Consider the following 15,238-nt stretch of genomic DNA (forward strand, 5'->3'; position numbering starts at 1 on the left):
TTACACTGCTTGGATTTTTAATATAAACTTAACAGTAGCTTACTTGGAGATGCAAGTTGATCTAGAGAACCCCTTGTGCTGGTCTACTTGAGTCCCACTCAGAGCCTGGGATTGTCGTTCTGCAGCAGAATGTGTGTTCCCTCTCTTCCCAGCAGCCTGTGGTGTTGCCCACCTCCAAGGCGCTCACTTCTGAAGCAAAATGTACTGATAGTCACACTAAGGTGAATCGATAGAATGAGTTCAAGGCAGATTTGGCTGTCAAACTTAAATTTAGACTTTTGTGTAAAATTTTAAGTTTTCAGAACTTTTTTGATTTTGAATGGTAAATAACAGATTGTAAGCCAAAAATGTGGTAAATCATAGATGCTTTATTCTAGTCAATCAGGCTATAAAAGTACATTTCAGAACACTGGGGTTCCACCTCTCCACAGAGATCCACAAGTTTTCATTTTTAGCACAAGAACAAAAGGGACCATGCTGTGGGGACATCAGGACACTAAAGTCACAGTGCCAAGATAGCATAGTTATAGTTTCTCTAAACCTCATCATTTGCCAAGTTGTATATTCGTTTCTGGAACTTGCTATCTTACCTACTCCTGATGTCTCTTTCTCTTTCAGTCACAGTACAAGAGTCACTTTGTTGCAGCCAGTTTAAGTAATCAGAAGGCTGGAAGCTCTGCTGCTGGGGCAAGTGGGTGGACTAGTGCAGGGAGCTTGAATTCTGTTCCTACTAACTCAGCACAACAGGGCCATAACAGCCCTGACAGCCCCGTCACCAGTGCCACCAAGAGCATCCCAGGCTTTGGCAATAGTGGCAACATCAGTGGTGCCCCTGTGACCTACCCATCTGCCGGAGCCCAGGGAGTCAACAACACAGCTTCAGGGAATAACAGCCGAGAAGGGACCGGGGGTGGCAACGGGAAAAGAGAGAGATATACTGAGAACCGGGGCAGCAGCCGTCACAGTCACGGAGAGACTGGCAATCGGCATGGCGACAGCCCACGTCACGGAGATGGTGGTCGCCATGGAGATGGAAACCGCCACCCAGAAAGCAGCAGTCGTCATACTGATGGCCATCGGCATGGGGAGAACAGGCATGGAGGAAGCACAGGCCGGCATGGGGAGAACCGGGGTGCAAATGATGGTCGGAATGGGGAAAGCAAGAAAGAAGCTTGTAATCGTGAGAGCAAAATGGAGCCCAAGGTGGACAGCAGCAAGATGGACAAAGCAGACAGCAAGACAGATAAGACAGCTGATGGCTTTGCTGTCCCAGAGCCACCTAAACGCAAGAAAAGTCGATGGGACAGTTAGAGGGGATGTGCTAAAGCGTGAAATCAGCTGTCCTTAATTTTTAGAAAGATTTCGGTAACTAGGTATGTCTCAGGGCTGGGTTGGGGTCCAAAGGGTAAGGACCCCCTGCCCTTAGTGGAAAGCTGGAGCTTGGAGACATTACCCCTTCATCAGAAGGAATTTTCGGATGTTTTCTTGGGAAGCTGCTTTGGTCCTTGGAAGCAGTGAGAGCTGGGAAACTTCTTTTGGTTCTAGGTGAGTTGTCATGAGGGTAAGTTGAGGTTACCTTGGGAGAAAGGGCCTTATAGGGCACAAAACTCGCTCTAGGTTTATATTATACGTAGCCTGTATTTTTTACTAAGGTGTCACCTTATAAACATCTATATATCGAATTCTTTTTCTTAGTTGTGTGGCCCAGCAATCCCGTTTTTAGGAATTGGCTTCTGTAAATCTAATCCATTGAATTGTTGGGAAGCAGTTTGGTAGGTTTAGACATTTGTGGGGAAGGGAGATGTTTGATTCTAAACAGGAATTGATGCTCGGGTCCCCAGCCAGGTTTGCATCCAGCCCTGAGACATGTAGGAAGCACCTTCCAGACCCAGGCTCTCCCAGTAGTCACAGAGATTGAAGGGAAAAAGTGATCCTGGTAACTGTTCTAGGATTGCTCCAGGTCTGAGGTGGTGTTGCTAAATTTAAAATTAATGCAACAACAGCTTTTAAAGTGTCTTCTATTTCACTGTATTTTTTTTAACTTGCCCCAATGGTAGGAAAGTCTTTTGCCGAGATGATTGATGATTTTTGTTCTATCTTGTTTATAAAAGGAAAAGAAATATACAAACTTTGACTTTTGTGACTTTGTGAAGGTTTCTTTAAGCTGTGCATTCCTTTCTGCTTGCTCTCTAGTAAATGTTTCACTATCGGGACCTGTGGATTGTTTGTCATTTCTGTCTCACTGAATTGGTACATCTTAAACTGGGACTTAGAATAGTGCTGCACACATGTGTATTCAGATGTAGGGAAGTGCTTATTAAACTGTCAGGAGAGACATCTCTTCCATCATCCTGGTTTTATTCAGGAATAGAATGGGGGAATGCTTAAGAGGCCCACATGTCCAAGAATGGACTACACTACATTGAGTGTGGCTCCAGGCTTAAGAGTCCTGGCCCACTGAGTATTGCTCCAACACTGAACTTCCCTTTAATGGTTTATAAAACGGGTCATGGGTCTGTCAATACAGTTCAGTGCTTTCATGGGAGACCTCCCTTCAGGCAGGCAGGAGGACATCCTCTGCTCAGGACCACCATGGGAGTTCTAGGCACCCTGCCTCACTGTTCTTCAGACAGCTGTGATGTGAGCGTGATGTGTATCAAGGGGGCCAGACTGAGCCATGCCACACTCTTCCTCCTAGTCCCCATCTCCTGGGAGCCTGGCAGCTCTGCTCACTTCCGTTTGTGTTTTTTCTTTTGTTCCTTACGTTGCTGTGCTCTTTGGTCTTTCTTCATCCTTGAGTCCACCACCTTGAAATGACCTCTGACTCCAGCTGGCCGGCGCACTTTGCGGCCTACACCTTTTTTGGCTACAACATAGGTGACATGGCATTTCTCCTTGCCAAGCCCGGCCTTCTTGTAGAGACTACAGAGGGAAGAAAAAAGGTTAGAAGCTTACTTTCTATTGCATTTTTAGCCCTGTGTACCTTTGTGGTATCCTCCCGTTACCTTCGCAGCTGTGCCACTTTCTCTCGTTCGGAGATGTCCACTGTGTTTACTACAGCTTCTGCCTTTTTCCTGGTCTGCTCCAGCTTCTTCAGCATCTACAAAGGGATCTCAGTCAGGTGACCTCTTCCCTATCCCCAGCCCCTCCAATTTCTGGTGGCCCATCACTTACCCTCCTTTTCTTTCTAGCCTTAGCTTCGGCAACTTTCTTGATGGGGCGTGCGTTGATTTCCCGCCAGCGTTTCCGGTAGTGCTCCACTTCCTTCTTACCAACAGGCAACTGTCGTATCCGGTGCTGCTTTTCCTCTTGCACAAACCACTCTGGAAGCTCCCCCTCATCCTCATTAAATGTGTACCTGAGGGGGAAAGGACATCAGCCCAATAACCAACACTCTAGGCTTTCTAAAGACATTACCCAACTGGGCGTGAGCCTGTAATCTCAGCACTTTGGAAAGCCGAGGTGGGTGGATCACCTGAGGTCAGGGGTTCAAGATCAGCCTGGCCAACATGGTGAAACCCTGTCTCTACTAAAAATACAAAAAATTAGCCGTGCATGGTGGTGAGCGCCTGTAGTCCCAGCTACTTGGGAGGCTGAGGCAGGAGAATCACTTGAACTGGGAGGCAGAGGTTGCAGTGAGCTGAGATGGCGCCATGGCACTCCAGCCTGGGCGACAGAGTGAGACTGTCTCAGAAAAAAGAAACTACCCATTTACACACCAGACCCTGGGTCACTCTTGATGAGTTTCTGGCCTCTTTACCTGTTGAAGGAGTTATCTATGAGTTCTCTCTTGGCCTTTTTGGAAGAGGCAATAACAGCACCTAGAGCAAGTCCTTCAGGGTCCAGTATCCGATGTTTCACTAAAGAGGGAAGGAGAAAGATCAAAGCTCTATTCCCAATACTGAGACTTCAGTGGTCTCCTCTCATTCCACGGTATACAGAATGGGTCCACGGTATACTCACCTGGGTCCTCAATCGGCACGATCTCAAACCCACCATCATTTGACTTACGCCCATGGCTTCTCTTACCACGGAGAGGTTCCCAGCTGTGAAGAGGGGAGGACTCTGAGTGATGCCACCACTCTCCCTACTACTCAGACCATACTCCCACAGAATTTACAAAAATCCTGCCACCCAGACTGTAGCCCAGACCAGTTGAATCAGGATCATCAGTATAGTATTTTTAACTCTCCCCATCTGGAGCTAAGATTGAGAACCCCCAATTCAGAGAAATGGTTCAAGCCACTGCTTCCTATCACTTCTCTTATCAGCTGCAACCACTCACCTCTCTTCATCCTCACTGCTACTACTGCTATCACTATCTGAGCTGCCATCCTTTTCTTCCCCTTCAGGGCTAGTGGCAGCTTCTGTTCCTGAAGAAGCCTCTGTTCCCTTAGGGGTTTCATCCTGGCACAGGGGAGACATTCTCTCAGTCTTCAAACTGGAAGGCGGTGTCAGTGGCTGTGGCTGCTGCTGTCCCTTCCGCCGGCTCTCGAACAACAGCTGGGCCTGGCTGATCTCCAGGGCCTCGTCGGCATCGTCCTCAATCCCAGCAAAGCTGCCCTGTGATGGGAGAATGTCAGCTGACCTTCTCCCAGGGAAGGCTGACCTCCCATCAGTCTTGCCTCCAGCCTCTTCATACCTTTGAGAACCACAGGTTGGCTTGTTCTTCCTGCAGTACTGCCTTTTCCTCCAGTGGTACCAGCAGTGGATTCTCATTTTCCTCCTCTTGATCATCTTCCGCTTCAGCAAATCGCACACTGTAGATCCAAAGGAAAGTAGGAGAGGGCTCAGGGACCCAGAGTGCCTGGAGCCCTTGCTCCCTTACTTGGGCTCTGGCAGTACCCACCCAGTGCTGCCTCAGAGTGGCAGCATTCCCTCTGGCACACACACGTGCCCCTTACCACTTTCTGTCCCTTAGACACCGATGTTCCCTGACTCCTGCCAGCTCCTCTGGATCCAGGTCACTATCCAGAGATGTGTCATCACTATCGTCCTCAACATCTGACACACAGATGTCATCCCTTGGCAGATTGGATAGAAATGTGTCTGCTGCACTCATGTCCCCTTGTGTTACTTCCTCTAATAACTGAAGTGTAACAAACAAAGAGGTAAAGAAAACATACTGTTTTTTTCTGCATCCCTCACCTCAGTCTATGCTCAGCAATGCAAGAAAGAACACTGGCAAATCCATTATCTCCTTTCGCAGACGGGAAAGCTCACACCCAGGGTAGTGAATGGCCTGTTTACAACACCCTGTTCTAGGCTGGGTTACTGGTCTCTCCCACTCAGCTGTCTTGTCTCAGTGGTAGCACAAATAGGTCTTAAGGAAAAGTACCCTAGCACCAAATCTTAACATATTCTACAACGTTGGTTTTCTTTTAAAAATTACTCTCAGATGGCATCTCAGTCACCTCCTGAGAAGACCATCTACACAATTTGTTTCCACTAAATAAAAGGGGCCCAGCCAAAAAACATTCAACCAAACTATTCCACTTAAACCAACTGTCAGAACTTTTTATTTTCCTCATGGCAAAGATAGTAGGCTGGGTATGGTGGCTCACACCTGTAATCCCAGCGCTTTGGGAGGCTGAGGCAGGAGGATTGCTTGATGCAAGGAGTTTGAGGGTACAGTGAGTCATAATGGCACCACTGCACTCCAGCCTGGGTGACAAAGCAAGGCCCTGTCTAAATAAAAAGACCCCAACTACTGTTTCTTGAGTGTTTATCACATAGGAGGGATTACAACTGACCATCTTTATTCCTCATAAGAACTCTAGTAGGTAGGTTCTATTATTGTTTTACAGATGAGGAAACTGAAGCAGCAAGGATAAATGATAGTTCAGTCACTTCACACAGCTCCAGGTGGTAGAGCTGGGAAGGAAATCTGAGCCTGTGTCTGCTCTAGGCCCACCATGCTCTACTGCCTCCTACACAACAAAGATGACCTGATTATGACACTCCCTCACAAAAGCCACAAAAGTTCATTTTGCCTGTGACCCTGATTTTGTCAGGAAAAACATGTTCTTCAGTATTCAGTGGAAGAAGTCTAATGCACGTGCTCACTTGGTCTCAGTGAACTCAAGAATGCTGCTCCCCTCTGATGGAGACCCTCTATTCATCTGTTTGTAACTCAAGTAACCTGGCTGCATCAACTATAACCTAAGTTCTTTTCTGATGTTCTAGTTCTACAACAATAAATGTAGTACACCCATCTGTCTTCCTAACTTCATCCTTTAAGGTTTGCTTGTGGCCTTAGACTCACCAAGGCATCTTGTGGTGAAGACAGCAACCACAGCCCATTGTTCAGGAACTAAAAAAGACATTCAACACCCCCCACCTCCAAACTCCCACATGGATCTTCTGTCTCCTAAACCTGCAACCCCAATGTTGCCTCACCTGATGGCCCCGGATGGTGCGCAGGGAGAACATGCCAGTCTCCCCCTCATCTGCGATGGAAACCCCAGGCAGATCCATCTTCAGCTCCACACGCTCCCGCTGCTTTCTCTGCTCACGCAACAGCTTCTTTTTCTTCCTGAGGGGGTGGATTGAGGGAGTAAATGTGCCCAGCTCTGAAGAGTTTCTATCCATGCCTTGCATTTTCTTCTCCCATTGTCACATGGAGGATCCCTGCGTTGGGAGACTCCATGCTTCACCCCAGCTCCTCTCACCTCTTTAATTCTGCCACCTCCTGGGCCTTTATTTTGGCCAGGGTATGGTTCAGTTGTTCCTCCTCCTCCTCCTCAGAGGGCTGCACTGTGGTCCCAGCTATTGAGTCCTTCTCATCACCTTCATCTTCCTCTCCAGAGCTGAGGCTGGCAAAACAGTCCAAGGAGTTAGGTTATTTTCCCGACTTTCCCTTAACACCCGCCTGGCTGAGTTCCCTCCTCACCTGATGTCCAGTGCCTCTGCTTGTTCTTTCAGCTTCTTGGCCACATATCGCCGAAGTTTTGTTCTCCAGTTTAGTAGCGACCTGCCCCAGAAATAATATTACTGGTCTTGCCATCTCCCTCTTTGTTCCTGCCCACTTCTGTTTTAGGCTCACTAACCAAATTTCAGGCTTTGGCTATATAAATCAAAAGGCTCAGGCCCCCACCCCAAACCTTTAGCACAGCAACATCCCCTTCCCAGAGATCCAACATCATGGCCTTTCCCTGCCTCCAGGGCTCCTGGCCCCCATGCCCACCCTACTGCATACCTGAGTTCCTTGCGCCCTAATACTCTGATGTCCTGACAGCACACCTGTATATCCTCAGTGGTGGCTGGATGCTGTACCAACTCTTCATCATCTATCATGATCTGTTTGGGAGGAGGGAAAGGAGATTCTCAGGCCATGTTTCCAGGGTTACCTCATGTCCCTCAAGGCTGGAGACTCACTTCGCTGGCCTTGGAGAGGAAGTCAACAGGGTTGGCAGCTCGGAGGAAGTCAGTGACTGAGGTACGGTGATAGAGAGTGAGGTCACCCTCAGCATAGCCTTCGGCCTTAGGGAGAAAAATAGAGAAGGTTGGGCAGTCCCTTCTAGGGTATGAGGCCCAACTTCCCCAGAGTTCCAGGACCCAACGGTGACCCCACTCCCCAAAACACACCTTTGGCTTCTTCTTAGTCACCAATTCAGTAACAGTCTTAGCCTGAACTTCTACCTCCTTGAAGGCGAATTTGGGGTCAAAGAATTTACTGTCAACCTTGACTGGGGCCAGGAATCCTAAAAATGACAGGATATGTTAAAAATTATGCTTTGGGAGTAGGAAGGCTGGACCAAAAGAAAGGAAGTGATGCCCACCTTGGCAGACCACAAAGATCTCTGCAGATTCATGGCGAGACGCTTGGGGCTTGGTGGCCTGGACACGGCGGAACAGCTGCTGAAAGATCCATAGCAGAGGCTGATAGTCACGGGAACGGAAAACCTTTGTGATGAAGCAGCCACCACGGGCCAAAAAGTCACAAGCCAAACGCAGAGCCATCAGTGTCAAATGGGCTGTAGGATAGAGACAGCTGAGGCATTCTGCAGCCCAAGAGGGCATGCGCCCACCTCCACCATCACCTGATCTCCAAGTGCCACACTCCTTGTACCTTGTGAGTAAGCATCATGGACCCAGCTAGCCCCAATGTTGGGGGCCCCATCATTTAGCACAACATCAACCTTCCAGGTCTTCAGCTCCTTCCTCAAGGCCTAAAGAGAATAAAAAGAACTATGGAAACAGAGACACAGTAATAGGCCTAATTCAGCCATTTGTCCATCCAGTCATTTGTTGAGTGCCTATCATGGGCCAAATGCTGTTCCAGGCACAGAAGATAACATTAAACAAAAATATTACGTTGCTACCTTCATGGAGTGTAGAGTCTAACAGTGAGTTCATAAGAAAAGACTTCACTAAAGATCTCTGTCCTTATCCCGATTCCAAGCACCTTCATCCCTGACTCTAAATAAATGCTGGAGTGGACACTATGGAAACCATGGGTCTTGTCATACAGATGTCAGGCGGGAACGTGCTCAAAACATGGAACATCCTCTAAACTTGCTTCTAGAGGATTTTGGGGATGTGGATGTTTGAGTATAAACGGGAAAGGAAGAGAGAGACTCCTGTTACCTGCCTACAGCGTTCAGTTGTGATATCCTCCTGCAGAGTCACCACATTGGGGAGAGGCTTGATTGGAACCAGGTCCACTCCTGGAAGAAATCAGGTCAGAGTATTTAAAGGAATACTTTTGCCTCAAACAGGGAGGAGAGAAATACATGACAAAGTACCTCATACACCCATCCCTTAAAACACGAAGGAGAGCTGTCCTCACTCACCCACAATAAGGCTGGATACAGGCATAAACTTGGCAGCTACCTGCAGCCTATAAAAGGAATAGAGATTTAAAACCTAGAGCCAACCCTTTCCCTCTCTTGGCAACTGACCTCTCATTCCTGGTGTTACATGCACTGGCCAGAGCATGCCACAGGTACGTATTCCAAGCCTTTTCTCTGCAATCAAGAAAGGAAACGGTCCCCCAAGGTTTAGGAGGGACCTATGCTCTGGGCTGTAGATAAATATGAGGCTGGAATTACTGTATTGCGGGAGGGGAATCCCGAATCCCGTCCTCCCGCAACGAAACTGGAATCCATCCCGGCTCTGAACCCAGAAAGCTGCCACTTGTGGCAAGTGTTACGTACCACCCCCCTGGCGCAGCACACAGATCCAGCAAGGCTCGGGCTTTCTGCAGGAACTGAAAGCGGCGATTGAGCTGGATCAGCTTGAAAGCAGATCGGGAACGGTAACCTGGACAAAACAACCAAGTGCATAGAGGGCTTCACCAGCAGGATTTCTCCGGCCTCGCAGACCACCACCCGTTCTGCAGGAGAGGAACCCAATGGTCGGAAACTGGAAGCGAACCGGGAAGAGATCGCTCGCTCGCTCGCTCGCAGACGGAGCGAATCCGAATCCAGACTCACCCGTCTCCTTCGCCAAGTGATAAAACTTGTCCCGTCGGCTCTTGCCAACTTTGCCCTTCTTGCCCATGGTGGAATGGAGGAGTAGCGCTCAATCTGAGGAGAAAGTAGAAGTTGGGAACGTGTCTTTCCGGAGCACCAGATTCTACTTCCAGTTTCCCACTTTCCGCAGCAATTCCACCTCGCGCCGGGTTCCACACACTCCACCTAGACCCAGCGCCGCTTGAAACTGCACAAGTAGGCAGCAAACGTACTTCCGCTTCCGTTTGCGTCCCTGCGTCCCTGGCTCAAGGTTTTCCGCCATTTTGCGTGTGGCCATAGATTTTTTTTTTTTTTTTTTTTCTCGATACTCTGTCCTCGGGTTTTGTAAGTTGAAAGTTGGGACCAGGGAGGCATATTACAGCACATAAACATAGTTTCTATGCGGGAACACTGAGGCATGCTACTCCCTCTTCTTCCTTTTCCAAAGCCCATGAACTCGAGTAGCCGCCCCTCCCATCATGGTACCCTTAGTTAGTGCGGACTCGCCGCACACTCCGCCCACTGACCCGGAACTTTTGTCTGCCTAGTCGTCAGGTCTCAAGCCTTGTCTTCCGCGCCTGCGCTCCAAGACGGATCGGATGCCGGCTGTCTCTGCTGAAAAGGGAAGATGGCGCTTGACGGGCCAGAGCAGGTATGGCGGCTGCAGTGGCGGCCCGGCGGGTTATGGGGCTGTGTGAGGAGCGGGTGTCATCTGAGTGGAGAGCGGGCCGGCGCAGGAGAGTCGGGTGGGTAGGAGGTGGCTGGACCAGTCCAGGCTGGATGCTGCCTGCGACCGGATCTGCTGTGTCAGCGCCGCCCTCGGTGAGTCAGGGCAAGGCTGGAAGAGGAGACACGGTAGAAGTGGAGTGAGTAAGGGGAGCAATGGGCGCGGGAACAGCCGGCCCGCGGATCGCAGGAGATCGGACGCCAGTCCTTCGGCTCCGTTTCGCTGGCTCCGTCGGCAGTAATGACCACTCGGGCTTGTAGCGCGCTTGACGCAGTGCAAAGAGCTCCCGTGTATATATCGCCCCTCGGTCCTCCTAAAAGTCTTGCGAGGTAGGCGGCGTTCCCATTTTATTTTAATCATGAGAAAATGGAGGGTTCCAAGAGAGGGAGGGATTAGAACCCAGATCCCGAGCCTCGGAAGTACAAACTTTTTTACTACGCAAAGCTGCCTGGTGTCAAGACTAATTCAAAGTGCCCTGCAAGTGGCTTTACCCCCTCGGACGTTTAGCCTGTCGTTTAAGACTCACTCTGTGTCTTCAGATGGAGCTGGAGGAGGGGAAGGCAGGCAGCGGTCTCCGCCAATATTATCTGTCCAAGATTGAAGAACTCCAGGTGAGGACAGACTCCAGCGGGAGCTAGGAGAGGGGTTGGGAGGGATGGCTGCTGACTTCCACAAATCTAATTCCTCTGGGAGTGCAGTGGAAGAAGCTGCTGCTGCTTCTTTCTTGTTTGTTTCTTAGTGGGGTGTGTATGTTGGAAGTAAGCAATCTCTTGTTCTCAAGTCCCACCCCTTTGAGGGTTCTAGTGTTCACGGTTTGTTCCACATCTTTAAGAGTCAAATCTTAACAGAAAAGATACCTCTAGCCAAAGGTCAACCCTTTTGGAAGAAGCCCGAGTGTGTTTCCTTAGAAAAGGGAACACACAGGCTCAGGAGATGAGATTTATCACGAAGAGGTTGGGTCAGGATGAAGTGAGAATGTGAGGAAGGGCATCATTGAGACCTCTGAACAATGCTCATTCCATGGAGACTGAATGAAAGAAACTGGGCAACCCAGAGCTCTAACCTAAAGCACTTAACCATAGAAAAAGGACCATTTATGGACTGTTAATGTTGTCAGTAAGGCTTCCAGGAGTAAGTTGGTGTGGCTTCAGGCAGTAAGCCTTACTGCATAATACTTGCAGGTATTATGTTTAGTTTACCATTTTTGAATGTTTTCATGTGTATTTGTTTGTTCACCTCAGTAATCCTGAAAAGAAGCAGGGCAGCTGATGCGATACCCACATGCCGTTTGGTAACAGATCTAGATTTTTAAATACGGCTTGCCTTAGCTTTACCTTGCTTTTGATTTGACAGCAGCTGGGCTAGAACTCAGGCTTCTCACCTAAAGATCTTTCCACCAGGTGACTTTGCCTTCCTGCAAGAAATTCCCTGTTACATGAGCCAGCTGTAACTTTTCTCCATTAGATTCTGTTATTCCTGAACCAGTATTGGACAACATAAACAGTAGGCTGTTAGTGTTACAGTGTTATGTTACAGTGTTACAGTGGGCTATTAGTATTTTAACTTTGGACAAGTCCATGGATTTTCAATTTCGCCCTAACCCCAATTGACTGTTTATGTTGTCAGTAAGGCTTCCAGTAGTAAGGTACAGCTTCCAGTGTGGTAAGCCTTACTGACAACAAACAGTAGGCTGTTAGTGTTAAATGTCATGTTATAGTGTTACAGTAGGCGATTAGTAGTTTAACTTGGGACAAGTCCATGGATTTTCAATTTTGCCCTCACCTCCTGCGTTGTTCAGGGGTCAGCTGTAATATAAATTGGATGGGGGAAAGCTACAAGTAAGAATTCTGAATTCCAAGTGCATTTGCAGGTATTATGTTTAGTTTATCATTTTTATTCGTTCACCTCAGTAGTTCTGAAAAGCAGCGGGGCAGCTGATACTATACTCATGAGCCGTTTGGTAACAGATCTAGATTTTTAAAAATAGCTTGCCTTAGCTTTACCTTGCTTTTGATTTGATAGTAGCTGGGCTAGAACTCAGGTGAGTTCACCTGACGATCTTTCCACCAGGTGATGTTGCCTTCTCGTAAGAAATTCAGTGTTATATGAGCCAGCTATAACTTTTCTCCATTAGATTCTTATTCCTGGACCAGTATTGGACAAGTAGCCTTCTTTGATGGCTGCCCTAGGCTCCAGAGGGACTCGTGGAGGACAGGACAGGGTCATTAGAAACACACTGGAGAATCTGAAACAACATGCAGGTGCCCTGTGTGCCCTTCCCTCAGCTTGTTCCGACCTGTGAGGTCTTGACCAAGATCCTACCTCCTCCTGTCTCCTGCCCTTGAGTAATGAAATTTGTCTCTTGTCCATTACAGCTGATTGTGAATGATAAGAGCCAAAACCTCCGGAGGCTGCAGGCACAAAGGAATGAACTAAATGCTAAAGGTGAGGAAAGATGCGAAGCTGCATGTGGGCAGTTTGAGCTCTGTCCTAACTTCCCTGCACTGTGTCTTCACAGCAGTGCTGTTTTCTCCATTGTCATCTAGTAGTTTCACATGCATCTCTTTCCTGAGCCCCATTGTAACCTCCTTAAAGACAAGAATTTTGGCTGGGTGCGGTGGCTCATGCCTGTAATCCCAGCACTTTGGGAGGCTTAGGTGGGTGGATTACAAGGTCTGGAGTTCAAGACCAGCCTGGCCAATATAGTGAAACCCCATCTCTACCAAAAATACAAAAACTAGCTGGGCACACCACCATGCCCATGCCCAGCTAAGTTTTTTACTGTCTCAGAAAAAAAGACACGAATTTTGACCCTTGGCCTTCCTTTAATAACTTGAGTGGTACTTAGCTCATGCATGTAGAATTGGATCCTGGGAGCTCCCAAGGAGTAGCTAGGTGATCACCATGTCTGTTTGCCATCTAGTTCGCCTATTGCGGGAGGAGCTACAGCTGCTGCAGGAGCAGGGCTCCTATGTGGGGGAAGTAGTCCGGGCCATGGATAAGAAGAAAGTGTTGGTCAAGGTAAAAGCAGCATGACCCAGGGACCAGCCCAGTCTCCGCTGCATTCCCACCCCTTTGTGTGTAGCCTCAGGAGACAGGGTTCTGTGTTCTATCAAGTTATTGTGGGATTCTCATAGGTCTTCCTGGGTAGGGTTAGTGATTTGGTGGCTGTTGGAATGTCATCAGCCCTTGTTTCTTTAGGTACATCCTGAGGGCAAATTTGTTGTAGATGTGGACAAAAACATTGACATCAATGACGTAAGTGTAGCAGGTGAGGGGGTGGGGGTAGCGGGGTCAGCTCTTACTGCACCACTTCTGAAACTTGCCCCCTTCACCCAGGTGACACCCAATTGCCGGGTGGCTCTAAGAAATGACAGCTACACTCTACACAAGATCCTGCCCAATAAGGTGGACCCATTGGTATCACTGATGATGGTGGAGAAAGTGCCAGATTCGACTTATGAGATGATTGGTGGACTAGACAAACAGATCAAGGAGATCAAAGAAGTGATCGAGCTGCCTGTTAAGCATCCCGAGCTCTTCGAAGCACTGGGCATTGCTCAGCCCAAGGTGAGGAGCAGGGCTTCTCTGGGAGGGCCAAGCTGTACTTACTACCTTACTAATCCTGTCCTAGCCAGCCTGGCTTAGGCTGGCCTTTCCCCCGAAAAGAGTGGCTGGGGAAGTGTTCTAGGGTGGTGGTTTGGATATAAGCTCCAGAATGGACCTTGATTTTTTTTTTTTTTTTTTTTTTTTTGGTATCCCTAACCTGTAGCAAGGGACCCAACACTCCGTAATGTTCACTGAATGAAATGAGCCGGGTAGCTTTCTGCCCTGACTCTTGCTGTTCCCCTTTAGGGAGTGCTGCTGTATGGACCTCCAGGCACTGGGAAGACACTGTTGGCCCGGGCTGTGGCTCATCATACAGACTGTACCTTTATTCGTGTCTCTGGCTCTGAATTGGTACAGAAATTCATTGGGGAAGGTAACCATGCCTAGGAATGTGAGAAGCAAGAGGTTAGGGGGTTAGGGAGGTAGTAAGCTCCCTCACACCAGTTTGGCCTCCACACAGGGGCAAGAATGGTGAGGGAGCTGTTTGTCATGGCACGGGAACATGCTCCATCTATCATCTTCATGGATGAAATCGACTCCATCGGCTCCTCACGGCTGGAGGGGGGTTCTGGAGGGGACAGTGAAGTGCAGCGCACAATGCTGGAGTTGCTCAACCAGCTGGATGGCTTTGAGGCCACCAAAAACATCAAGGTAAGGTGGTAGCAGCCTTGGAACAGTCCCAGGGAAGGCCTGAGTGCCATGCAGGCTGAGGAAGCGCTTAGCTGACCCTACCTGCTTTCTCTGCTCAGGTTATCATGGCTACTAATAGGATTGACATCCTGGACTCTGCGCTGCTTCGCCCAGGGCGCATTGACAGAAAAATTGAATTTCCACCCCCCAATGAAGAGGTTTGTAATGGGCACTGCACAAAGTGGCTCTACCTGTGGGGCTGGGCTGTGGGGCTCAGGCCTTAAACTCACCCATCTCCAGGCTCGGCTGGACATTCTGAAGATTCATTCTCGGAAAATGAACCTGACTCGAGGGATCAACCTGAGAAAAATTGCTGAGCTCATGCCAGGAGCATCAGGAGCCGAAGTGAAGGTAACTGAGGTACCCTTCTTGCCTCTGAAAACAGGGCAGAGGCAGGAAGCTCTGGGCTTAAGGGCCACAGATGAGGGGCACAACAGTGGGGCCTCAACTTCCTTTTCCCGTTCAGGGTGTGTGCACAGAAGCTGGCATGTATGCCCTACGAGAACGGCGAGTCCACGTTACTCAGGAGGACTTCGAGATGGCAGTAGCCAAGGTACGGGCCTCCATCTTTGTGACTGTGTGGTGGCTCTGGAGCAGTGGGCTAGGGTGTGCGTGCGTTCATAACTTTAAGGTTCATTCTCTCTCCACCCCTAGGTCATGCAGAAAGACAGTGAGAAAAACATGTCCATCAAGAAATTATGGAAGTAAGGGAACAGCCTTTGTGTAGATCCTCCAATAAAGCTCTGTAGGCCCAGTC

General features: G+C 48.9%; 3 protein-coding genes across 10 annotated transcripts in view; 2 read left to right on the forward strand and 1 right to left on the reverse strand.

The window, feature by feature from the left end:
- The window catches only part of DDX42 (DEAD-box helicase 42), a 45,666-nt gene extending 43,453 nt beyond the window's left edge, over positions 1–2,213 (forward strand). For all 7 annotated transcript variants that reach the window (XM_008996896.4, XM_078373502.1, XM_078373500.1 and 4 more), the window contains one exon: positions 619–2,213. In XM_008996896.4, the coding sequence (XP_008995144.1) occupies positions 619–1,311 (693 nt within the window). In that variant the 3' untranslated portion in view covers positions 1,312–2,213. The remainder of the gene's footprint in view (positions 1–618) is intronic.
- Positions 349–9,667, reverse strand: FTSJ3 (FtsJ RNA 2'-O-methyltransferase 3). The gene is made up of 21 exons (XM_035300412.3): positions 9,616–9,667; positions 9,438–9,530; positions 9,159–9,264; positions 8,796–8,842; positions 8,590–8,669; positions 8,072–8,171; positions 7,782–7,976; positions 7,588–7,703; positions 7,378–7,482; positions 7,199–7,299; positions 6,893–6,973; positions 6,672–6,815; positions 6,400–6,535; positions 4,905–5,089; positions 4,643–4,760; positions 4,286–4,563; positions 3,964–4,046; positions 3,761–3,860; positions 3,175–3,358; positions 3,006–3,100; positions 349–2,922 (listed from the first exon to the last, which is right to left on the reverse strand). The coding sequence occupies exons 2-21, from the start codon at positions 9,502–9,504 to the stop codon at positions 2,730–2,732; spliced, it is 2,514 nt and encodes an 837-aa protein (XP_035156303.1). The 5' UTR covers positions 9,505–9,530; positions 9,616–9,667; the 3' UTR covers positions 349–2,729.
- A 355-nt stretch (positions 9,668–10,022) lies between these two features.
- Positions 10,023–15,238, forward strand: PSMC5 (proteasome 26S subunit, ATPase 5). Of its 2 annotated transcripts, XM_035300436.3 has the most exons (12): positions 10,023–10,107; positions 10,722–10,793; positions 12,558–12,627; positions 13,106–13,203; positions 13,384–13,440; positions 13,522–13,752; positions 14,038–14,164; positions 14,252–14,442; positions 14,541–14,639; positions 14,722–14,832; positions 14,948–15,034; positions 15,136–15,238. In XM_035300436.3, exons 1-12 carry the CDS (start codon positions 10,084–10,086, stop codon positions 15,187–15,189), a joined length of 1,221 nt encoding a protein of 406 aa, XP_035156327.1. In that variant the 5' UTR covers positions 10,023–10,083; the 3' UTR covers positions 15,190–15,238. The 2 variants fall into 2 exon arrangements, with proteins under 2 accessions (XP_035156327.1, XP_035156329.1); XM_035300438.2 differs by lacking the exon at positions 10,722–10,793.

Source organism: Callithrix jacchus, chromosome 5 (genome assembly GCF_049354715.1).
Source record: "Callithrix jacchus isolate 240 chromosome 5, calJac240_pri, whole genome shotgun sequence".
Lineage (NCBI taxonomy): Eukaryota > Metazoa > Chordata > Mammalia > Primates > Cebidae > Callithrix > Callithrix jacchus.